At 44.3% G+C, this 26,063-nt stretch overlaps 2 protein-coding genes, 1 long non-coding RNA gene and 1 pseudogene across 4 annotated transcripts; 3 read left to right on the top strand and 1 right to left on the bottom strand.

Annotated features, from left to right (window-relative positions):
* On the bottom strand, positions 1-20,941 carry LOC111959071 (uncharacterized). Its single transcript, XR_002876613.2, has 3 exons — positions 20,112-20,941; positions 883-972; positions 1-178 (listed from the first exon to the last, which is right to left on the bottom strand). It is a non-coding gene; the product is annotated as an uncharacterized lncRNA (long non-coding RNA).
* LOC139023689 (uncharacterized) lies at positions 2,219-9,480 on the top strand (annotated as a pseudogene).
* On the top strand, positions 13,189-14,905 carry lg35h7orf78 (linkage group 35 C7orf78 homolog). Its single transcript, XM_070437287.1, has 4 exons — positions 13,189-13,632; positions 13,793-13,877; positions 14,101-14,243; positions 14,670-14,905. Exons 1-4 carry the CDS (start codon positions 13,189-13,191, stop codon positions 14,751-14,753), a joined length of 756 nt encoding a protein of 251 aa, XP_070293388.1. The 3' UTR covers positions 14,754-14,905.
* arl4aa (ADP-ribosylation factor-like 4aa) lies at positions 20,941-23,487 on the top strand. 2 transcript variants are annotated; one of them, XM_023980496.3, is made up of 2 exons: positions 20,941-21,034; positions 22,037-23,487. In XM_023980496.3, exon 2 carries the CDS (start codon positions 22,137-22,139, stop codon positions 22,737-22,739), a length of 603 nt encoding a protein of 200 aa, XP_023836264.1. In that variant the 5' UTR covers positions 20,941-21,034; positions 22,037-22,136; the 3' UTR covers positions 22,740-23,487. The 2 variants fall into 2 exon arrangements, with proteins under 2 accessions (XP_023836264.1, XP_023836265.1); XM_023980497.3 differs by lacking the exon at positions 20,941-21,034 and adding an exon at positions 21,185-21,571.
* Positions 23,488-26,063: the final 2,576 nt, after the last annotated feature.

The raw sequence follows: 26,063 nt of genomic DNA on the forward strand, positions 1-26,063 counted from the left end.
GAGGAGGGGTGAGAGGGTAGACAGTTGACAGGATGGGGGGGAATGGCTGGATCTAGGACCCACAGTCGCTTTCGTGACAGAGCTTAAACAACGGTAAAAACAGACGTTGGGTCCTGGAACGTGGTCAGAGATGGGCTGTGGCCCAGGCAGACGGGGGCGTTGAGCTGAAGGAGAATGGCTGGGGAGGAAATAGGAGACATGCAGCGTAGTAATGAACCCAAGCAGTTAATGGAAGAACCATTTCCACAGCCCACCTCCACAGTCCACACATATACTATTGGCTGCCATTTGTTCTTTGTATTCTCCATCTGTATTTAGCTTCGTGTGTTTCTTTCTTTCAATACACCTACAGCTACCAGAGATATCTCTCTGTTTCACAGTGTGATTTGTCTGGGCTATTCACTTGTTTGTGTTCAGACAATATAGCAATTAGGCACCGCTGACAGTTCTCTGCTTTGGCACTCTCCACTACACTTACTGTGGGGTTAAGTGGGATGTGTTTAAGTGCACTTATACAGAGGGTCATCAGTGGCCTCTCAGGTTGACAGCTTTGACAAAAACCCACAATAATTGGTACAACCGAACCTTGAGGGCTTGGTAGCTATAAATGGCACTGGATACAATGGCAAGAACTATTCTAAGACACAGCTGAAAAGGCAAAGGTTGAACCCAGCGCTCTATCTCAGCTTTATAGGGGCATTAGGGTCAACTCCTTTACAGGGGCTGTTTGGCCTGTATCAGGTTTCCTGTTGCCTTTAGCCTCTCTGTTCAGCTGCCATGATGGGCCCAAATAAAAAGGCCACCACAACAACTGCGTGGGTAAACTCTCCCACATGCAGATATGTATTTGTGTAAGGGGATACCCTCCGCTTTATGACTGACCCCAATATATTGCAGCTGTGACCTCTGACCTCCTCTGTCTGTGTCTAGACCTGAGGTTCCATCCTCATTCGACCACAGGATATTGGGAATCTATCATGAAAAAAATAGACAAAGGTTTCTTTCAGCATGTCCAAAATAGTTTTACTCATAGCACAATTGACCATTATAGATGGCTGACTTAGCATAGCACAATGGCAACTGAATACAATGAATGCAGTTATGGTTTGTACATGTTTCTCTTAGTTTCCTTGAGAACGCTGACCTGAAAGGAGGAAACAGTCTTGAAGATAACTCATCATACTATTCTATACAACGTAATGTCCAACAACTTCATTGTTGCTTGGGGATAAAGCTGACAAAAAACACTGAGATGTGACTAGATCCATTTCACAATGACCACAAAATATTGATGAGGGGGCTACTCAGTTTACTATTGGGACAGTTGTTACAAAGACATAATTAAAGATGGAAATGTATTGTGCAGGACAGAACTTGCTGCTGACAGTCTGATTTGTCTGGGAGGTTTAGTCTGTAAAAGTATCTCCATGTAGCTATAGTAGACTGATTCAGAAAATGATAGCAAGTCAGGGTCTGGAAGAGGCATAATCTCTGCATGGCATGTCTCTAGAGGGTTTCTGATGAAGCATTCATTATAAACTGTTTGCTTACCAGGTAGGCTACACTGTGGCTTGCTGATGGAAATATGCCTCAGAATTTAACTGAAATAGTGAGAGAACTGCTGAAATAAACTCAGCAAAAAAAGAAACGTCCTCTCATTGTCAACTGTGTTTATTTTCAGCAAACGTAACATGTGTAAATATTTGTATGAAGATAACAAGATTCAACAACTGAGACTAAACTGAACAAGTTCCACAGACATTTGACTGACAAAAATGGAATAATGTGTCCCTGAACAAAGGGGGGGTCAAATTCAAAAGTAACAGACAGTATCTGGTGTGGCCACCAGCCGCATTAAGTACTGCAGTGCATCTCCTCCTCGTGGACTGGACCAGATTTGCCAGTTCTTGCTGTGAAATGTTACCCCACTCTTCCACCAAGGCACCTGCAAGTTCCCGGACATTTCTGTGAGGAATGGCCCTAGCCCTCACCCTCCGATCCAACAGGTCCCAGATGTGCTCAATGGGATTGAGATCCGGGTTCTTCGCTGGCCATGGCAGAACACGGACATTCCTGTCTTGCAGGAAATCACGCACAGAACAAGCAGTATGGCTGGTGGCATTGTCATGCTGGAGGGTCATGTCAGGATGAGCGTTTTTGATCGCCTGCAATGACAACAAGCTCAGTCCGATGATGCTGTGACACACCGCCCCAGACCATGACGGACCCTTCACCTCCAAATCGATCCCGCTCCAGAGTACAGGCCTCGCTCGGTGTAACGATCATTCCTTTGACGATAAACACGAATCTGACCATCACCCCTGGTGAGACAAAAACGTGACTCGTCAGAGAAGAGCACATTTTGCCAGACCTGTCTGGTCCAGCGACGGTGGGTTTGTGCCCATAGGCGACGTTGTTGCCAGTGATGTCTGGTGAGGACCTGCCTTACAACATGCCTACAAGCCCTCAGTCCAGCCTCTCTCAGCCTATTGCGGACAGTCTGAGCACTGATGGAGGGATTGTGCGTTCCTGGTGTAACTCGGGCAGTTGTTGTTGCCATCATTTACCTGTCCCGCAGGTGTGATGTTTGGATGTACCGATCTTGTGCAGGTGTCGTTACACGTGATCTGCCACTGCGAGGATGATCAGCTGTCTGTCCTGTCTCCCTGTAGCGCTGTCTAGGCGTCTCACAGTACGGACATTGCAATTTTTTGCCCTGGACACATCTGCAGTCCTCATGCCTCCTTGCAGCATGCCTAAGGGATGTTCACGCAGATGAGCAGGGACCCCAGGCATCTTTCTTTTGGTGTTTTTCAGAGTCAGTAGAAAGGCCTCTTTAGTGTCCTAAGTTTTCATAACTGTGACCTTAATTGCCTACCGTCTGTAAGCTGTTAGTGTCTTAACGACCGTTCCACAGGTGCATGTTCATTAATTGTTTATGGTTCATTGAACAAGCATAGGAAACAGGGTTTAAACCCTTTACAATGAAGATCTGTTAAGTTATTTGGATTTTTACAAATTATCTTTGACAGGGTCCTGAAAAAGGGACATTTCCCTTTTTTTTTTTTAACATACATTACGTATAACAAGAGACATTCCCTCTCTACACCTATGCAGACTCCTCTTTCTCTCTCACACACACACACTGTAGAGCCTCCTCAACTGATGTTATCAACACATATTACATACTTTTCACTTAGAGTATGTAGTGCCATCTAGTGGTTTCTTATTTTCCTCACCCCACCTGACAAGAGGTAAACTATTGGAGACCAAATTAATAATTCAGAAATAATTTGAAATTCCCTGTCAACCTGGACTCAAGGGTAGACGTAACATAGTAAAGGTAAATCAGGGACACTCCAATTAGTATGATATGTTAGGTTTTGTATTGGTATGTATTCATTTGTGGATGTCCATCATTCATTTTGTATGATATGTTACGAATTACAATTCGTGCAATATGTTACGAATTTGCAAATCATATGATACACTATGTGGACATCCTTTCAAACTAGTGAATTAGACTATTTTAGCCACACCCGTTGCTGACAGGTGTATAAAATTGAGCACACCGCCATGCAATCTCCATGGACAAACATTGGCAGTATAAACGCCTTACTGAAAAGCTCAGTGACTTTCAACGTTGCACCGTCATAGGATGCCACCTTTCCAACAAGTCAGTTCGTCAAATTTCTGCCCTGCTAGAGTTGCCCCGGTCAACTGTAAGTGCTGTTATTGTGAAGTGGAAACGTCTAGGAGCAACAACGGCTCAGCCGTTAAGTGGTAGGTCACACAAGCTCACAGAACGGGACTGCTGAAGCGAGTCGCTAAAAATCGTCTGTCTTCAGTTGCAACACTCACTACCGAGTTCCAAACTTCCCCTGGAAGCAATGTCAGCACAATAACTGTTCATCGGGAGCTTCATGAAATGGGTTTCCATGGCCGAGCAGCCACACACAAGCCTAAGATCACCATGCGCAATGCCAAGCATCGGCTGGAGTGGTGTAAAGCGAGCCGCATCGGACTCTGGAGCAGTGGAAACGCGTTCTGTGGAGTGATGATTCATGCTTCATCATCTTGGATTCCAACGAACGAATCTGGGTTCGGCGGATGCCAGGAGAACTCTACCTGCCCGAATGAATAGTGCCAACTGTAAAGTTTGGTGGAGGAGGAAAAACGGTCTGGGGCAGTTTTTCATTTTTTCGGGCTTGGCCCCTTAGTTCCAGTGAAGGGAAATCTTAACACTACAGCATAGAATGACATTCTAAACGATTCTGTGCTTCCAACTTTGTGGCAACAGTTTGGGGAATGCCCTTTCCTGTTTCAGCATGACAATGCCCCTGTGCACAAAGCGAGGTCCATACAGAAATTGTTTGTTGAGATTGGTGTGGAAGAACTTGACTGGCCTGCACAGAGCCCTGACCTTAACCTCATTAAACTTACTTTGGGATGAATTGGAACAACGACTGTGAGCAAGGCCTAATCAATGCCCGACCTCACTTATGTTCCAACATCTAGTGGAAAGTCTTCCCAGAAGAGTGGAAGCTGTTATAGCAGTAAAGGGGGACCAACTCCATATTAATGCCCATGATTTTGGAATGAGATGTTCGACAAGCAGGTGTCAACATACTTTTGGTCATGTAGTGTATGTTGCAAATTCCAATTTGTTGTGGCTAACGTTAGCTAACGCTAATGTTAGCTAGTTGGCTAATGTTAGCTAGGCTAAAATGAAATCAAATCAAATTTTATTAGTCACAGGCGCCGAATACAACAGGTGTAGACTAGGGGTTAGGGTTAGATAACATGCTAAGTAGTTGCAAAGTAGCTAAAAAGTAGTAAGTCAAATCAAACTTTATTTGTCATATGCGCCGAGCCGAATACAACAGGTTTAAACGTTACCGTGAAATGCTTACTTACAAGCTCTTAACCAACAATGCAGTTCAAGAAAGTGTTAAGAAAATATTTACCAAATAAACTTAAGTAAAAAATTATAATAAGTAACACAAAACAACAATAACGAGGCTATATACAGGGTGTACCGGTACCGAGCCAATGTGCGGGGGTACAGGTTAGTCAAGGTAATTTGTAGGTAGGTAGGGATAAAGTGACTATGCGTAGATAATAAACAGCGAGTAGCAGCAGTGTAAAAACAAATTAATTTGAGGGGGGATCAATGTAAATAGTCCGGGTGCCTATTAGATTAATTGTGCAGCAAGCAGTCTTAGGGTTTGGGGGTAGAAGCTGTTAGAGTATTTTGGTCCTAGACTTGGCGCTCCGGTACCACTTGACGTGCGGTAGCAGAGAGAACAGTCTATGACTTGGGTGACTGGAGTCGTTGACAATTTTTTGGTCTTTCCTCTGACTCCGCCTAGTATATAGGTCCTGGATGGCAGAAAGCTTGGCCCCAGTGATGTACTGGGCCTTACACACTACCCTCTGTAGCGCCTTACGGTCAGATGCCGAGCAGTTGCCATACCAGGCGGTGATGCAACCGGTCAGGATGCTCTCGATGGTGCAGCTGTATAACTTTTTTAGGATCTGGGGACCCATGCCAAATCTTTTGGAGGGGAAAAAAAGATTTAAAAAAAAAAAAAAAAAGTTATTGTTCCGGAGTTCCAAATTAAGCAGCAGCAGCTGAAAAGATGAGCTCCTACAAATATTGAAATTTAAATGTTTTTTTAGAGTAAAGTACATCGAAAAAAATCAAAAGAAAACTGCAAACTGAATAGAGAACCAAACAAGCAGCTAACAAAGAAGAAAGGCTTTTGAAAAAGTAACAATTTTTCATAAAATTATACCGTTTTCTTAGCTAGCTAAGTTGTTTACCTGTTGCTAGGCAGTTGCTAGGGACATTCCTGGAGAAGCTAGCTAGCTAACAAGGAGTGTCTATTGGCAGAAGGGACAAAGAAGGGACAAGTGGGACAAAATAAGGACAGAAGAAAGGGAAAGGGGACATTAAGGTGAAGCAGTCCTCTAAAGACACAAAAGACAATAATACAAGAAACAACACTTCTATTGCCTCTCCCTCTACGATACGCACTTCCGGTTGGAGCGAGTAGTTGCATTACGCTTCGCTCCACAGGTTGTATTACATTTCATTTCATTACAGTACAACAGTTTGATTTGTTTGATCTTAGCTGGCTACATAGCCGTCTTTGTATCCAAGATAATTGTGTAGTCTAGAGTAATTGTCGAGGTTACCTAGCCAGCTACACTTTCAAACAAAGTCAACAACGCAGCCACTGCTAGCTAGCCTATTTCACCAGCCAGCAGTACTATATCATTTTAGTCAATAAGATTTTTTGCAACGTAAGCTTAACTTTCTGAACATTCGAGACGTGTAGTCCACTTGTCAATTCCAATCTCCTTTGCATTAGCGTAGCCTCTTCTGTAGCCTGTTAACTATGTGTCTGTCTATCCCTGTTCTTCCTCTCTGCACAGACCATACAAACGCTTCACACCGCGTGGCCGCTGCTACTCTAACCTGGTGGTACCAGCCGCACGACCCACGTGGAGTTCCAGGTCTCAGGCAGCCTCTGGAACTGCCGATCTGCGGCCAACAAGGCAGAGTTCATCTCAGCCTATGCTTCCCTCCAGTCCCTCGACTTCTTGGCACTGACGGAAACATGGATTACCAATGATAACACTGCTACTCCTACTGCTCTCTCCTCGTCTGCCCACGTGTTCTCGCACACCCCGAGAGCTTCTGGTCAGCGGGGTGTGGCACTGGGATCCTCATCTCTCCCAAGTGGACATTTTCTCTTTCTCCCCTGACCCATCTGTCTATCGCCTCCTTTGAATTCCATGCTGTCACAGTTACCAGCCCTTTCAAGCTTAACATCCTTATAATTTATCGCCCTCCAGGTTCCCTTGGAGAGTTCACTCAATGAGCTTGACGCCCTGATAAGTTCCTTTCCTGAGGATGGCTCACCTCTCACAGTTCTGGGTGACTTTAACCTCCCCACGTCTACCTTTGACTCTTCCTCTCTGCCTCCTTCTTTCCACTCCTCTTCCTCTTTTGACCTCACCCTCTCACCTTCCCCCCCTACTCACAAGGCAGGCAATACGCTTGACCTCATCTTTACTAGATGCTGTTCTTCCACTAATCTCATTGCAACTCCCCTCCAAGTCTCCGACCACTACCTTGTATCCTTTTCCCTCTCGCTCTCATCCAACACTTCCCACACTGCCCCTACTCGGATGGTATCGCGCCGTCCCAACCTTCGCTCTCTCTCCCCCGCTACTCTCTCCTCTTCCATCCTATCATCTCTTCCCTCTGCTCAAACCTTCTCCAACCTATCTCCTGATTCTGGCTCCTCAACCCTCCTCTCCTCCCTTTCTGCATCCTTTGACTCTCTATGTCCCCTATCTCCAGGCCGGCTCGGTCCTCCCCTCCTGCTCCGTGGCTCGACGACTCATTGCGAGCTCACAGAACAGGGCTCCGGGCAGCCGAGCGGAAATGGAGGAAAACTCGCCTCCTGCGGACCTGGCATCCTTTCACTCCCTCCTCTCTACATTGTCCTCTTCTGTCTCTGCTGCTAAAGCCAATTTCTACCACTCTAAATTCCAAGCATCTGCCTCTAACCCTAGGAAGCTCTTTGCCACCTTCTCCTCCCTCCTGAATCCTCTCCCCCTCCTCCCTCTCTGCGGATGACTTCGTCAACCATTTTTGAAAAGAAGGTCGACGACATCCGATCCCGTTTGCTAAGTCAAACGACACCGCTGGTTCTGCTCACACTGCCCTACCCTGTGCTTTGACCTCTTTCTCCCCTCTCTCTCCAGATGAAATCTCGCGTCTTGTGACGCCGGCCGCCCAACAACCTGCCCGCTTGACCCTACCCCTCCTCTCTTCTCCAGACCATTTCCGGAGACCTTCTCCCTTACCTCACCTCGCTCATCAACTCATCCTTGACCGCTGGCTACGTCCTTCCGTCTTCAAGAGAGCGAGAGTGCACCCCTTCTGAAAAAACCTACACTCGATCCCTCCGATGTCAATAACTACAGACCAGTATCCCTTCTTTCTTTTCTCTCCAAAACTCTTGAACGTGCCGTCCTTGGCCAGCTCTCCTGCTATCTCTCTCAGAATGACCTTCTTGATCCAAATCAGTCAGGTTTCAAGACTAGTCATTCAACTGAGACTGCTCTTCTCTGTGTCACGGAGGCGCTCCGCACCGCTTAAAGCTAACTCTCTCTCCTCTGCTCTCATCCTTCTAGACCTATCGGCTGCCTTTGATACTGTGACCATCAGATCCTCCTCTCCACCCTCTCCGAGCTGGGCATCTCCGGCAAGGTCCACGCTTGGATTGCGTCCTACCTGACAGGTCGCTCCTACCAGGTGGCGTGGCGAGAATCGTCTCCGCACCACGTGCTCTCACCACTGGTGTCCCCCAGGGCTCTGTTCTAGGCCCTCTCCTATTCTCGCTATTACACCAAGTCACTTGGCTCTGTCATATCCTCACATGGTCTCTCCTATCATTGCTATGCAGACGACACACAATTAATCTTCTCCTTTCCCCCCTCTGATAACCAGGTGGTGAATCGCATCTCTGCATGTCTGGCAGACATATCAGTGTGGATGACGGATCACCACCTCAAGCTGAACCTCGGCAAGACGGAGCTGCTCTTCCTCCCGGGAAGGACTGCCCGTTCCATGATCTCGCCATCACGGTTGACAACTCCATTGTGTCCTCCTCCCAGAGTGCTAAGAAACCTTGGCGTGATCCTGGACAACACCCTGTCGTTCTCAACTAACATCAAGGCGGTGACCCGTTCCTGTAGGTTCATGCTCTACAAACATTCGCAGAGTACGACCCTGCCTCACGCAGGAAGCGGCGCAGGTCCTAATCCAGGCACTTGTCATCTCCCGTCTGGATTACTGCAACTCGCTGTTGGCTGGGCTCCCTGCCTGTGCCATTAAACCCCTACAACTCATCCAGAACGCCGCAGCCCGTCTGGTGTTCAACTTTCCCAAGTTCTCTCACGTCACCCCGCTCCTCCGCTCTCTCCACTGGCTTCCAGTTGAAGCTCGCATCCGCTACAAGACCATGGTGCTTGCCTACGGAGCTGTGAGGGGAACGGCACCTCCGTACCTTCAGGCTCTGATCAGGCCCTACACCCAACAAAGGGCACTGCGTTCATCCACCTCTGGCCTGCTCGCCTCCCTACCTCTGAGGAAGTACAGTTCCCGCTCAGCCCAGTCCAAACTGTTCGCTGCTCTGGCACCCCAATGGTGGAACAAAATCCCTCACGACGCCAGGTCAGCGGAGTCAATCACCACCTTCCGGAGACACCTGAAACCCCACCTCTTTAAGGAATACCTAGGATAGGATAAAAGTAATCCTTCTAACCCCCCCCCCCTTAAAAGAGTTAGATGCACTATTGTAAAGTGGTTGTTCCACTGGATATCATAAGGTGAATGCACCAATTTGTAAGTCGCTCTGGATAAGAGCGTCTGCTAAATGACTTAAATGTAAATGTAAATGAAAAGGTGTTGTCATGCCCTCTTCACGACTATCTTGGTGTGTTTGGACCATGATAGTTCGTTGGTGATGTGGACACCAAAGAACTTGAAACTCTCGACCCGCTCCACTACAGCCCTGTCGATGTTAACGGGGGCCTGTTCGGCACGCCTTTTCCTGTAGTCCACAATCAGCTCCTTTGTCTTGCTCACATTGAAGGAGAGTTTGATGTCTTGGCACTACACTGCCAGGTCTCTGACCTCCTCCCTATAGGTTGTCTCATCATTGTCGGCGATCAGGCCTACCACTGTTGTGTCGTCAGCAAACTAATGATGGTGTTGGAGTCGTTTTTGACCACGCAGTCGTGGGTGAACAGGGAGTACAGGAGGGAACTAAGAGCGCCACCCTGAGGAGTCCCAGTGTTGAGGATCAGCGTGGCAGACGTGTTGTTGCCTACCCTTACCACCTGGGGGTGGCCCGTCAGGAAGCCCAGGTTCCAGTTCCAGGAGGTGTTTAGTCCAAGGGTCCTTAGCTTAGTGATGAGCTTTGTGGGCACTATGGTCTTGAATGCTGAGCTGTAGTCAATAACAGCATTCTCACATACAGTGGGGAGAACAAGTATTTGATACACTGCCGATTTTGCAGGTTTTCCTACTTAAAAAGCATGTGGAGGTCTGTAATTTTTATCATAGGTACACTTCAACTGTGAGAGACGGAATCTAAAACAAAAATCCAGAAAATCACATTGTATGATTTTTAAGTAATTAATTAGCATTTTATTGCATGACATAAGTATTTGATCACCTACACCAACCAGTAAGAATTCCGGCTCTCACAGACCTGTTAGTTTTCTTTTAGAAGCCCTCCTGTTCTCCACTCATTACCTGTATAACTGCACCTGTTTGAACTCGTTACCTGTATAAAAGACACCTGTCCACACACTCAATCAAACAGACTCCAACCTCTCCGTAATGGCCAGACCAGAGAGCTGTGTAAGGACATCAGGGATAAAATTGTACACCTGCACAAGGCTGGGATGGGCTACAGGACAATAGGCAAGCAGCTTGGTGAGAAGGCAACAACTGTTGGCGCAATTATTAGAAAATGGAAGAAGTTCAAGATGACGGTCAATCACCTCGGTCTGGGCACCATGCAAGATCTCACCTCGTGGGCATCAATGATCATGAGAAGGTGAGGGATCAGCCCAGAACTACACGGCAGGACCTGGTCAATGACCTGAAGAGAGCTGGGACCACATTCTCAAAGAAAACCATTAGTAACACACGCAAGGTCCTGCCGTGCGCACGCAAGGTCCCCCTGCTCAAGCCAGCGCATGTCCAGGCCTGTCTGAAGTTTTCCAATGACCATCTGGATGATCCAGAGGAGAATGGGAGAAGGTCATGGTTCTGATGAGACAAAAAAAATAGTTTTGGTCTAAACTCCACTCGCCGTGTTTTGAGGAAGAAGAAGGATGAGTACCCCAAGAACACCATCCCAACCGTGAAGCATGGAGGTGGAAACATCATTCTTTGGGATGTTTTCTGCAAAGGGGACAGGACGACTGCACCGTATTGAGGGAGGATGGATGGGGCCATGTATCGCGAGATCTTGGCCAACAACCTCCTTCCCTCAGTAAGAGCATTGAAGATGGGTCGTGGCTGGGTCTTCCAGCATGACAACGACCCGAAAAACACAGCCAGGGCAACTAAGGAGTGGCTCCGTAAGAAGCATCTCAAGGTCCTGGAGTGGCCTAGCAGTCTCCAGACCTGAACCCAATAGAAAATCTTTGGAGGGAGCTGAAAGTCCCTATTACCCAGCGACAGCCCGAACCTGAAAGATCTGGGAGGTCTGTATGGAGGAGTGGGCCAAAATGCAGTGTGTGCAAACCCGGTCAAGAACTACAGGAAACATATGATCTCTGTAATTGCAAACAAAGMTTTCTGTACCAAATATTAAGTTCTGCTTTTCTGATGTATCAAATACTTATGTCATGCAARAAAATACAAATTAATTACTTAAAAATCATACAATGTGATTTTCTGGATTTTTTTTGATTCCGTCTCTCACAGTTGAAGTGTACCTATGATAAAAATTACAAACCTCTACATGCTTTGTAAGTAGGAAAACCTGCAAAATCGGCAGTGTATCAAATACTTGTTCTCCCCACTGTATGTGTTCCTTTTGTCCAGGTGGGAAAGGGCAGTGTGGAGTGTGATTGAGATTGCGTCATCTGTGGATCTGTTGGGGCGGTATGCGAATTGGAGTGGGTCTAGGTTATCCGGGATGATGCTGTTGATGTGAACCATGACCAACCTTTCAAAGCACTTCATGGCTACCGACATGAGTGCTACGGGGTGGTAATCATTTAGGCAGGTTACCTTTGCTTCCTGGGGCACAGGGACTATGGTGGTCTGCTTGAAACATGTAGGTATTACAGACTCTGTCAGGGAGAGGTTGAAAATATCAGTGTAGACACTTGCCGGTTGGTCCGCGCATGCTTTGAGTACACGTCCTGGTAATCCATCTGGCGCCGCGGCTTTGTGAATGTTGACCTGTTTAAAGGTCTTGCTCACATCGGCTACCGGGAGCGTTATCACATAGTCGTCTGAAACAGCTGATGCTCTCATGCATGATTCAGTGTTGCTTGCCTCGAAGCGAGCATTATAGGCATTAAGCTCGTCTTGTAGACTCGCATCAATGGGCAGCTCGTGGCTGGGTTTCCCTTTGTAGTCCGTGATAGTTTTCAAGCCCTGACACATCCGACGAGAGTCAGAGCCGGTGTAGTAGGATTCAATCTTAATCCTGTAAGTAATTAGCTAAAAATCTAAAGTTGTCCATGATGAGATTCGAATACGCAACCTTTGGTTTGCTAGACGTTCGTGTTATATGCCCACCCATCCACCCCGACTAAGTAGCCTTCTATCTTCTGTAACCATACCAAACATATATTAATTTGAGTGTCCCGGATTTACATGTACTATGTTACGTCTAGTACGAGATTAGACTGCCTCTGTCTACACATCCTGACTGTAAATTACCATATCATTTTCTATTCTGTTACTCATAACAATTCAGTGATCAAACACATTTGTGAACAGACAAACACTGTAGATTTAATCAAATATTCTAAGAAGCTACACTAAAGTTTATACATTCGAAAACTACCCTTCAGTATAGAAAGTCTACCAAGCACAGACCGCGTTATTTCATATGCCTCCAAATTACTTAGTCAGTCTTTACTAATCTGACAGGTACTTAAGTTTGAGGGTTGATATTGGCATTCAGAGGGCACATTGTTCCTCGGTTGCTAGGACGTTTCTCTTTTTTCTTTTAGCTGAGTCTCCTGCTGTTCTCAGACCTTTTGCATATTCTTTATGTTAAGTCTCCAGACCCTGGTCACTTAGCAACCACTTTTATTGTATTAACACTTTCTTCCTGTGTTGTCCCTTACTTCACATCAAACAGTGCAAGCTGAACTTGAAACTTGCAGTGATTTCTGAACATGTGTCTTCTGTAACAGATTGTGTCTTTGAAATTCAAGGTAAGAGTAAAATCATTTATCCCTGGTCAACGCCGTTTGATGTTTTTAAAAGAGGTAGAAGCAAAGTGTGTAATGTTAGACACTAGAGTTTTCTACTGCTGTATGGTTGAGAAGTTCAATAGTCCTTAATTATTTTCTTTACACCTGAACAGGTTACCGTTCATACAATTTCAGGACTGTGATATCACAATGACCTCTAACAGTTATTTGGATCCTTCGACATCAGTTTATTTGAATAAAAAGACAGTCTTTTCTGCCAGCCTGAACTTAGCCACCATAAGAAGCAAAGGTTTTATCCGTCCTCATTATTCACATCAGGTTGACCCATGGAACTTGAAGCCGCCTGATTTCTCTCCTAAACTCTACACATCTCTGAGTGTCCCTCGAAGGAAGAAGACAAAAAATACACATCAACCTTTACTGACACTTGCCCCCAGTGAGACAGCCTTCAGAGTGGACAGATTTACCCCAAACATTCTAATTCCTGAGATTGACCAGAATAAAAAAGCACTGTCAAAGTTCAGCACATCATACAGACCTCCTGGCTCTTTAGAATCCAAGCTGATGTTCGTTAAAACAGGGAAATACCCTCCTGTGGCCTACAAGAACCCTAAACCACATAACTTTAGACAGGTATGTTGCTGGAACATAACATAACACGTTCCTTACATGTTCTTTGTGATTTCCATGATTTGTACAAAATACTAGAACTAAATTCTTGCCGTGTATGATTATAACACAAGATGGCGACAAATATATTGAAAAACATTTAGCTCTGAAACATTTATTTCAGCTTGCTGATGACATGCCAAATATGGTTACTGCAGCTGAAAGGGATCCTGGTCAGTTGAACTTCAAATCTCAGCACCTGAGTATAAGTAAGTCAGCTTTCCTGAATATTGGTGCGGAGACACTGCTCTATTACTGTAATTAGACAATTTCCTAAGCATAATTAATTTAGTGCTTACTCATGACATAAGCACAAAGTCATTTATCATTTGAAAGCTAAATCCATGGCCTTTTATCAAAACTATGCCTACATTACACAGCAAACTCAGCAATATCCTGCCGACTGTGACACTGGTTTCCATTCTAATCCAGTTAGGGGGACCAGATCGGACACAGACATTTACTCAAGGGAACCTTTTGGGAAGATGGACACCTATAAGCCAACAGAGCCCAGATGGGAGGCCAGGCTCACACTCCCTAAATTGCCTTGGCCCCCAAAATCTGCCTCCTACACTGTGAGTGGGCTGGTTTATGCCCAGCCTGGCTATAGGCCCCACACCATTTTAATTCAATGCTTTCATGCTACTTTAGGCCACTTCAGTAGCGTGAGTATTGAATTGGTCAGTTACCAAGTTATTATGCTGTTTAACACAAAAGTGCTAAAACAAAACCATTTCCCCGCCCGCCACTGTTTTGGTAAAAAGCTTAGGGCTGGAGAAATGTAACCACTCAAATTCATAGGCAGAGATATTGATGCAAGGATTGACCCTCCATGATATCAAAATTATTGTTTTAACTACATGTTTTAAGGCTATACAGTGTAGGATCATCTTTCCGCCATTAAAAAGCCTAGAGCATAAGGCAAACCCATAATAAATATAGTATCTTCTGCTTCAAGTGTCTACTGATATACATTTTCTAAAATATTTTCTTCTTCTCAGAGACACAGGCACAGACGCGGAGTGTACAGTGCTTTCATGGACAGAGTAGAGGAGAAGATCTCCAGCTCTTGGAAAACTGGCTGACACTTTGACCTCCTAAGTCGTCCATGGAGTCCGCAGTGATACGTGCATCGGCTCCCCTAAAATTTCCAGTGTGTTAAACCAGACAATATGTTCTAATCTGGGTGTGTGAAAGGCATGGCTGAAATATTTGCATTCACAGAAAGGAATCTTGCAGGCTATAGCCTAATAAAAATACTTAGAGGTATCGTGAAAATACAATAATTGTAGGCTAGACTAGATAGTTCATTGCAAACAATTGCCCATGCCATGACACTTTTTGAAAGATGTCCGTTTTTTTTATTTATCTAGGCCTAATAGGCTATTGTGTGTGTATAAATCTATTCTCTCAAACAATAGGCAACAAAGATAATCCCAGTAACTGGAAAATGTAAACAAAGTGTGTCATTACAATGCCATTGAAACTAATTTCTAAAATGTAGGCCTATATGCAATTAAAGTTCACAGTTGGAGAGCAGCTAATCTCGGTTAATCCAGAACAAAAGTCTTGAGTAATTGGTCAGATGCTCGATTAAATTCTGGGTCCATACATGAGGGAGGGAGAAGGGAACAAACAGCTCCACCCGTTCTCATTGCTAGTTAGGGGCACGTCTATGGGCCAAATGTTTCCTCCCCTTTCCGAAATTCTAAAGCACCGGAACTAATGCTGTTCATTATCTCACACTTCCCGTTGTACCATGACAAATGAGTGTACCATTTATGTTAACGTAGTCTGTCCACAAGAGATTAGAGAGCAGCCAAACTAATTTTGGAACCCGGAACCAAATTATTGCAAATGTTTGTTCATGTTACTAGCAATTACAAGCACATTCCTATTGCTAAACATGCCCTACATGTGTTGGCTATATAAAAGTTCACATTCGAGAAAAAAGTTATGTATATTTAGAAGTTGTAGCCTACACATTGTATTCCTGACCTGGGGGGTATACTACAAAGCAGCATCAATGATTTAGCCAGCTAACTTTTATAAGAAACCAGAAATAACTTGGTTTTATGGTTAATAAAATCAAATACATTTTTGTTAAACCAATTAGACCATGCCCATGTCAAGCTTATCTTTCTACAAAATAAAAAATTATCTGAATATTTAGACAAGTTAGCTGGCTAAATCCATAATCCTGTTTTGTAGTATACCCACAGAGTTTCTAAACCTTGTTATAAACTGGGTGGTTCGAACACTGAATGCCGATTGGCTGAAAGCCATGGTATATCAGACAGTATACCATGGGTATGACAAAAAAAAAACGTTTTACTGTTGTAATTACGTTGGTAAACAGTTTGTAAAAGCAATAAGGCACCTTGTGGTATATGGCCAACATACCACGGCTAATGTCTGACTCCAGGCACTCCGCAGGTAGCCTAGCGGTTAACAGAGTCGGGCCAGTAAACGAAAGGTCGCTGGTTTGAATCCCCAAGCTGACTGGGTAAAAAAATAAAAATGTGCCCTTGAGCTAGGCACTAAACCCTAATTGCTCCTGTAGGTCACTCTGGATAAGAGTGTCTACTAAAATGTAAAAATGTAAGACGTTGTGCTTAAGAATAACCCTTAGCTGTGGTATATTGGCCATATACCCTCTGCAGCAGACCATGGATCAGGGACATGTTGAAAATGTCAGTGAAGACACCTGCCAGTTGGTCAGCACATGCCCGGAGCACACGCCCTGGTAATCCGTCTGGCCCCGCAGCCTTGTGTATGTTGACTTGTTTAAAGGTCTTACTCACGTCGGCTACGGAGAGCGTGATCACACAGTCGTCCGGAACAGCTGATGCTCTCATGCATGCCTCAGTGTTGCTTGCATAGAAGTGATTTAGCTCGTCTGGTAGGCTCGTGTCACTGGGTAGCTCGCGGCTGCCTTTGTAGTCTGTAATAGTTTGCAAGCCCTGCCACATCCGACAAGCGTCGGAGCCGGTGTAGTATGATTCAATCTTAGCCCTGTATTGACGCTTTGCCTGTTTGATGGTTCGTAGCAGGGCATAGCGGGATTTCTTGTAAGCTTCCAGGTTAGAGTCCCGCACCTTGAAAGCCACAGCTCTACCCTTTAGCTCAGTGCGAATGTTGCCTGTAATCCATGGCTTCTGGTTGGGGTATGTACGTACAGTCACTGTGGGGACGACGTCCTCAATGCACTTATTGATAAAGCCAGTGACTGATGTGGTGTATTCTTCAATGTCATCGGAAGAATCCCGGAACATGTTCCAGTCTGTGATATCAAAGCAGTCCTGTAGTTTAGCATCTGCTTCATCTTAACATTTATTTTATAGACCGAGTCACTGGTGCTTCCTGCTTTAATTTTAGCTTGTAAGCAGGAATCAGGAGGATAGAGTTGTGGTCGGATTTACCAAAGGGAGTGCGAGGGAGAGCTTTGTACGCGTCTCTGTGTGTGGAGTACAGGTGATCTAGAATTTTTTTCCCTCTGGTTGCACATTTAACATGTTGATAGAGATTTGGTAGAACTGACTTAAGTTTCCCTGCATTAAAGTCTCCGGCCACTAGGAGCGCCGCCTCTGGGTGAGTGGTTTCCTGTTTGCATATTTCCTTATACATCTGACTGAGTGCGGTCTTAGTGCCAGCTTCCGTCTGTGGTGGTAAATAAACAGCCACGAAAAGTATAGTTGAGAACTCTCTAGGCAAGTAGTGTGGCCTGCAGTTTATCACAATATACTCTACTTCAGGCGAGCAAAATCTAGAGACATCCTTAGATTTCGTGCTCCAGCTGTTGTTTACAAATATGCACAGACCGCTCCCCCTTGTCTTACCGGAGTGTGCTGTTCTGATCCCGCTAGCTGAATATCCATGTCGTCATTCAGCCACGATTCCGTGAAGCATAGGATATTACAGTTTTTGATGTCCCGTTGGTAGGATATTCGTGATCGTAGCTCGTCTAGTTTATTGTCCAATGATTGCACATTGGCGAGTAATATTGACGGTAATGGCAGCTTCCCTAGTTGCCTTCTGCGGGTCCGGACGAGGCATCCGGCTCTTCGTCCTCTGCGTCGCTTCCTTTGGGGAATAATTGGGATGTCTGCCCTGTGGGGTGTTTGGAGAATATRGTGTGAGTCCTGCTTGTTGTTGTTGTTGAAGAAATCTTTGTCTAATCCGAGATGAGTGATCGCTGTCCTGATATCCAGAAGCTCTTTTCTTCCGTAAGATATGGTTGCAGAAACATTATGTACAAAATAATTTACAAATATCGCGAAAAAACCCCACATAATAGCACAATTGGTTAGGAGACCGTAAAACGGCGGCCATCTCCTCCGGCGCCATTCTCAGTTTAACATGTCCATGATTGAGTCTGTAATACCAACATGCTTCAAGCAGACCACCATAGTCCCTGTGCCCAAGAACACAAAGGCAACCTGCCTAAATGACTACAGACCCGTAGCACTCACGTCCGTAGCCATGAAGTGCTTTGAAAGGCTGGTAATGGCTCACATCAACACCATTATCCCAGAAACCCTAGACCCACTCCAATTTGCATACCTCCCAAACAGCCCAAACAGATCCACAGATGATGCAATCTCTATTGCACTCCACACTGCCCTTTCCCACCTGGACAAAAGGAACACCTATATGAGAATGCTGTTCATTGACTAAAGCTCAGCGTTCAACACCATAGTACCCTCAAAGCTCATCACCAAGCTAAGGAACCTGGGACTAAACACCTCCCTCTGCAACTGGATCCTGGACTTCCTGACAGGCCGCCCCCAGGTGGTGAGGGTAGGTAGCAACACATCTGCCACGCTGATCCTCAACACTGGAGCTCCCCAGGGGTGCGTGCTCAGTCCCCTCCTGTACTCCCTGTTCACCCACGACTGCATGGCCAGGCACGACTCCAACACCATCATTAAGTTTGCTGACGACACAACAGTGGTAGGCCTGATCACCGACAGCGATGAGACAGCCTATAGGGAGGAGGTCAGAGACCTGGCCGAGTGGTGCCAGAATAACAACCTATCCCTCAACGTAACCAAGACTAAGGAGATGATTGTGGACTACAGGAAAAGGAGCACCGAGCACGTCCCCATTCTCATCGACGGGGCTGTAGTGGAGCAGGTTGAGAGCTTCAAATTCCTTGGTGTCCACATCAACAACAAACTAGATTGGTCCAAACACACCAAGACAGTCGTGAAGAGGACACGACAAAGCCTATTCCCCCTCAGGAGACTGAAAAGATTTGGCATGGGTCCTGAGATCCTCAAAAGGTTCTACAGCTGCAACATCGAGAGCATCCTGACCGGTTGCATCACTGCCTGGTACGGCAATTGCTCGGCCTCCAACCGCAAGGCACTTCAGAGGGTAGTGTGTACGGCCCAGTACATTACTGGGGCAAAGCTGCCTGCCATCCAGGACCTCTACACCAGGCGGTGTCAGAGGAAGGCCCTAAAAATTGTCAAAGACCCCAGCCACAGACTGTTCTCTCTACTACCGCATGGCAAGTGGTACCGGAGTGCCATGTCTAGGACAAAAAGGCTTCTCAACAGTTTTTACCCCCAAGCCATAAGACTCCTGAACAGGTAACCAAATGGTTACCCGGACTATTTGCATTGTGTGCCCTCCCCCAACCCCTCTTTTACGCTGCTGCTACTCTCTGTTTAGCTTATATGCATAGTCACTTTAACTATACATTAATGTACATACTACCTAAATTGGCACGACCAACCAGTGCTCCCGCACATTGTCTAACCGGGCTATATACATTGTGTCCCACCACCCGCCAACCCCTCTTTTTACACTTCTGCTACTCTCTGTTCATCATATATGCAGTCACTTTAACGATACCTACATGTACATACTACCTCAATAAGCCTGACTAACAGGTGTCTGTATAAAGCCTTGCTACTCTTTTTTCAAATGTATTTTTACTGTTGTTTTATTTCTTTACTAACCTACACACACACACACACACACACACACACACACACACACACACACACCTTTTTTTCCCTACCATTGCTTAGTAAGCATTTCACTGTAAGGTGAAATACAACTGTTGTATTCGGCACACGTGACAAATAAACTTTGATTTGGATATACTGACAAGATACATGTCCCTCTGCCCTAACAAAACCGTTGTCCACAAAGCGGCCTGGAGGGCGGTCTCGCTCCCGCCTATCCTTTCTTTGAATTGGTGAATACATCACATTATTGTAATCCTTTTTTAAATATTTGATTAGGGTCGTTGACGTCAACCGCCTGTATTCAATCTCGAGACAACTCCAATATGAAGTGTTTGTTTTTTTCAAAGTTGCCGGGATGTCACGTGTCCTACTTATAACAAAACACTCGTAACAACTTAAGCATTGCAAAACTTCTATTCGATCAAATAAACCTCGTGTTGCAAATAAGCCATTCAACGCCACCTGATGTAGGGAGGCAGATCTTCCGCCGAGTCGGACCTCTCTGTCTGTACTCGCCAATTTCGATTGTTTGTAAACTGTTTCGACCTGGATGGCGCGCTTTGGTCACGTCCACATTTTATCCAACAGGTGCTTGCGCTTAGTAATTACAATGTTCTTTGTTGATGGGTGTTTGCCTAATATCTTTCTTCGTTGAATATTTATGTAACATTATGTCCTGATGTGTTGAAATGTATTATGTATTTGCTAGTGATATTGAAACTAGTGAAGTATTGAGTGAGATCTTTATTTAAACTGAGGAAATACCTGTTTATGTTCATTTTGGATTATCCCAGTGTTAAGGGTTGGGTAATTATTTTATTTTTTTACCTTATTAGCCTCAGGTGGCTCATTTTAGGGAAAATTTAGGCTGGAGTGTCATGTTGTCCCAGCTGTGGCTCTGCTAAACTCAGCTGTGTGAAGAATTGTCGGCACTCTGCCTAAAAGGAAGCTAACCTTCTGCACCTGTAAATAAATTCCATAATTATGCACATTTTGCACTTGATTCCGTCTGACTCCTTCGCAACCCCCTGACGGATAGTGCTATCCGGGATCCCTGGGACGTCCCTAACTAACCCATACCTTCATTATTTTAAATGTAAACTTCAATGAGGCGCTATTTATAAAAACATAGGCTAACGTATTTCTTTTTAATTATATATAATTAACATTATTTAATAGATACCGCAGGATTATAATTTATACAAGTAATCCTGTGATTATTCTCATTATAATTCAGTATGCGTGGGATACATTTTGTACTATTGACCAATCAGTTTAAAAGTAAACAGATAAGGACTCATCATGGGGCGGCGCTGTTTAGTGTGTATCAAAACCCAAACCAAGGCACATGCGACACACGACCAGAGCAACAACAACAAAAAACGGTAAATTAGGCATTTTTTATAGTTCAATAAGTTGTTCATTTTAATTAATTCGTATCACAAACTATTTAGTGACTTTTCTTTTACTTTTTGTTTCTTTTACTTCGACTTTTACGAATATAGTCTACAGAATGTTTGGCTAGCAAAGTTATGTTAATAACCATTCGTAAATATTATGTTTAGACTTTGACCTAGCCTACTATCAGATACGTTTTATTTTAGGCATTGTTCATATTGCATAGTATTGCGTAATGATAGTATAATAAATCTATTGGCTGGAATAATGACGTTACAGCAACAGGTGATGGGCGTGGTCTGAATGGATACATTATTGATGGACTTCCCCTTAAACCAATCGTTTGCTAGAACATGAACAGGGTTTTCCACAAATTGCACTGCAGTATTATTCTATGGGAATGAAACCGTCTAGTAAAATAATAGGACGCTGCTGACCGCGCGACAGTCATCAGTATTGTGAACATTGGATAACATGTTACTGGACCTCGTGAACACAGTTCCGCATATTCAGAGTGAATAGATGTAAGTGATGCCCTGCACGAAAATGTCTGGCTGGACGGAACGGTCGTAGGCTATTATAAAGATTTATGCAGCAATTTGAGAGCCTGGTATCAGGTCAAGTGGCGTTACTGGCTGTCAGCATCTGCATGCCTATCGACCTTATATTAAATACGCGCCTATCCTTGGCAATAGGCTTGTGCATTGCTGCCGCCTAAAATTCAAGTGTGCAGTGGACCTTGACAAAGTCCGGTATTTCTGCATTGTATTTTCATTTGAGCCTTTAAAATTGAGGGTGTCTAATGAATGTCATATGCATTTGGCAGTACCCAGGTCAAATGCTGCCCTCAATAAGTGAATAACACATGGATAACTGATTTGATCACCTTCATATAGTCTATAGGTATTCTGTGTCGATTTAAAATTGTGGTAGACTTATATTTGTGTCCTATTTTTGCTTGGCTGAAGTAAAATTTGTTTTGTTTTTAGGTCACTTTTGTCTTCTAATTGGAATATAATCAGTGCCAATCATCGTTGGAGAAGTAGACCAACCCTTTTATTCCACCTGTTGTTCCCCACATGAGAAAAGATGGGGAATAGATTATCAGAACAACAGACCTTCCTCTCAAGAATCCCCTTTTTTCAGTCATTCCATATCGCCATTTTGGGACTGGACTCTGCAGGTAAAACAACTGTCCTGTACAGGTTGCAGTTCAATGAGTTTGTCAACACAGTGCCCACCAAAGGCTTCAACGCAGAAAAGGTCAATGTGTCTTTGGGCGGCCACAGGACGGTGACCTTCCATTTCTGGGACGTGGGTGGACAAGAGAAGTTGCGTCCATTGTGGAAGTCATACACACGCTGTACCGATGGAATTGTATTCGTGGTGGACTCTGTAGATGCCGAACGCATGGAGGAGGCTAAAACGGAGCTCCATAAGATCGCCAAGACCGGAGACAACCAGGGAGTGCCACTGCTGGTGGTGGCTAACAAACAAGACTTGAGGCACTCTCTGAGCCTGGCGGAGATTGAAAAGGCGCTAGCGTTGAAGGAACTGGGCCCTGGCACGCCTTGGCACCTGCAGCCCACCTGTGCCATCATAGGAGACGGACTGAAAGATGGCATGGAGAGACTCCATGATATGATCCTTAAACGGAGAAAGATGCTCCGCCAACAGAAGAAAAAGAGATGATCAAGGAGTGAACTGAATCTCTTGTTTTAAATGAAGGACAAAAGGAGATGTTCTCGCACCTGGGTGGATATAGGAATTCTCCCATAGGCTCGGCACACTGAGTTTTATCAGTCAATGTTAAACTAGGTTCTCGTGTCTCAGACAGCAGTCTCTTGCTTCATCTTCAGTATTTGTTGCTTTTTAGTGGTTGAGAAAGCACTGTGAAGGTAAACGATTTGGTGTTTATGATTTTATATAGGAATTTGTAAGTTGTCGTTACAAAGAATGGTTTTGATCCTTGGTATTAGACCATTAGTAATGGCTACTTCAAAATTGAACACCAAAAATGACAAGTTTGACGAAGAACAGAAAATAAGTCACTTTTCTCTACAAAGGTTAGTGGGAGGACAACAAACGTGGTCTTCCTCAAAGGGAACTTTTGAACCTTGTAAAGAATGCCTAAGCTACTTTTAAATGTTGTACCTTTTTGTATATTTTTTTAAACATTTTTCTTTCCTTCTCAAAAGGAAGGTACAGTCTTGTGCTTTTTGTCTGTCTAGTGTACCTCTACTGTCTGTTTGTTAATGCACTTTAGATTACCTTTTTTGATGATGGCGTTTACAGCCTTGAGGTTTCCCAATAGAGCTTATTACACAAAGAGTTTAGTTGCTTCAAAAGAAGCAAACTGTACTGGGTCCCTATTGGCCACATGGACAATAGATGGGATATGTTTCATGTTTTCATCTATAATAAAAACCTCTTTGCCGCACTGCTTTTGTTTTGTATGAAGGATATTTCTATTTTGATTATTTGTCATCATATTTTCAGAGAAGTTCTGCAGATCTGATAAACCTGATGAGATGTGTAAAATGTATGTCCTCTGATTCTCATATTTGAAAGAAACTGAAGTAAATCAAAAATTAATCTTGGTTGCTCATGCTCACACTTTGTACTGATGGATAATGAATCTCCTCCCTTTTTTTTCTCTTTCTGAAAGTAAACAAGACGGATATGACTGAGGTGATGGTGGTTGAGTGTTTACTTGCAGTGTGATTATAGGGCCTGGAGTTCTTTTTATGTTTTCTGGAGCCGAGAGGCTCAGCAATGCAGTCAGGGCAGTCTACTCTGCATGCCAAGCCAGATGCCATACCCTGTACAACAGGCTGGGGCAGGAGGAGACTGGAGGCTTGGGAGGCAGAGCATTTTTGTGATGGGGAGAGGCTGTTGTCACATAGCTCAGTGAAGTGATGCCTTTTGCTCACCCATCCCTTTAGAACAATTGTAACCTTGTACTGTAGAGCAACAGGGGGAGGGAGCAGCAGTTGACCTACTAAATATAGTACTACATTTGCATATGTTGTCCCTGTTATTCTGTTCTTTACAATGCTCCACTTGAAGTGCAGAATTTGCTCTTTGTTCTCATGATGTATTTGACAAAATTATTAGACCTGTTTGTAATGGTCCTGTATGTTATAGATGCCATTTCACTGTCCTTTCTTTCCTGATTTCAAATTATATTAGTACTGTTAAACCTACACCACATTTGACAATGTCTGTCTTTTGATTGATATGCATCAGGTTTTAAAGAAAGACAGACAGTACGGCCTCAGGTCCAAGATTAATCTTGAGGGTGTCACTCCTTATCTGTGTTGCGCAACTCTTCCCAGCTTGTTTTCCAAGGAAGGAAACCCTATTGGATGGCAGCAACATATTCCTGCTATTCCCATTTCCTGCTCTCCATTCTAGGAAATGGAGGTAATGGGAGTGAGTGTGAGTCTGATCATGGGACTAGTTTTGGGGTCAGATCCTGATACAGGCCTAGGGTCTCTTCCGCTGATGTAATAACTAGGGATTAGGATTGGACATGGCTTTGGAAATCCTGAAGCTGGTTTCCTTTCTCACACTTTGCTTTTGCTAACTCAATTATAAACTAACATGGGAAAGTACTATTCATGCCCTGTAATGGCCCGTCGTCACATGATGTCCCTATGCCCAACTAGTTTCCTGGACATCTACTAGGTGGTGGGTTTTATTTGACCGCTTGGCCCTGGCTAAGGTCAACTCTGTGACGACAGGAAGTCCCTCTCCTCAGTAACAGGATCACTGTATTTAAAGGCATTGTCTCACGTCTGCACTGGCAACTGCGTGTCGCTTTAGGAAGACATTTGTAGGAAAGGAGAAAACCACTCCTCATTCCACTACTCTACTAGCTAACCTTGAGATTAGGAATGTCGTGCATCAACTCACTTTCTCAAAGTGCAAGAAAATGTACATCAAGTCTGTCTTCTGGAGTACGTCGGAATCAAATATTTTTGTGGAAATATTTTCTCTACCTGTGTAGTAAAAATATATTTTCTCTAACTGTATACATTTTCAAGCTGTGTACACTGTACTCAAGGGAAGTAGCAATAATGCATACTCCTCTGCTGCTCATTATGCAGGGTTATCATATCAGGATTCATCTTTATTTTTCCTGTCTTAGCGAGCGAGTGGCCTATTTACATGTGAATTCTTCCTTCGTCCTAGCAGCCTCTGAAAATAGGGTGAACGGGGCCACCTGCAAGGGGAGGGAAAGAAAGACCGAGAGCTCTAGAGAAGCTTGCTCTTGCTCTTATTTGGTGTAAGGTTGCTCTCTTTACATTAATCCTCAGAACATGAAAAGAGAGACTGAGAAAAAGTGAACAGGACCAGATGGGTGTATAACAGGGTTTTACCAAATTTAGCCCGCGGGTGATTTTATTTGGCCCCCCAAGTTTTTTTGAGCAAAAAAACCCACCAGCAAATCAGCCCCAAGTGATTTTAATTTGGAAATCTGTTCCAAAGTGTTCCCACGCATAATAGATATATGTGATCGTATACAAATCTAAGCAAGGTTTGAAATTGTTATGTTTTAGTCAAAAATATCAGTTTGGGCTTCAAATTTGCAGTCTTCAAATGATTTGTCATTATGTTCTGGCCTCCTGACTATCCGCTCAAGAAAAAAATCAGCCTGAGGCTTAATGTAGTTTATGATCGCTGGCATATAATCTTTCATTGGTCCCATAGATTCATTCATTATCCATTCATTAGGGATTATAACTTTCTGTATCATTGTTCTTATTATGAATATGTTCCTAGAAATTATTCATTGAATATTCTGGGTCTTGGAAGTCATGGGAAGTAAGACCAATAACCATTGTGTTGTCCTTGCTGTTGTTGCTTGTGGTGATTTATTTTGATAAAATATTGCTCAGTTGGTTTGGATATCGTGCTGGCAACGCCAACTCTATGAGTTAGTTCATTAGCTACTCACTGAATGTGATTTTATTATTCCTATCTGGGCTGTTTTACTATGCATAGAAGTCA

This window comes from Salvelinus sp. IW2-2015, linkage group LG35, assembly GCF_002910315.2.
Source record: "Salvelinus sp. IW2-2015 linkage group LG35, ASM291031v2, whole genome shotgun sequence".
In the NCBI taxonomy this organism is placed as follows: domain Eukaryota; kingdom Metazoa; phylum Chordata; class Actinopteri; order Salmoniformes; family Salmonidae; genus Salvelinus; species Salvelinus sp. IW2-2015.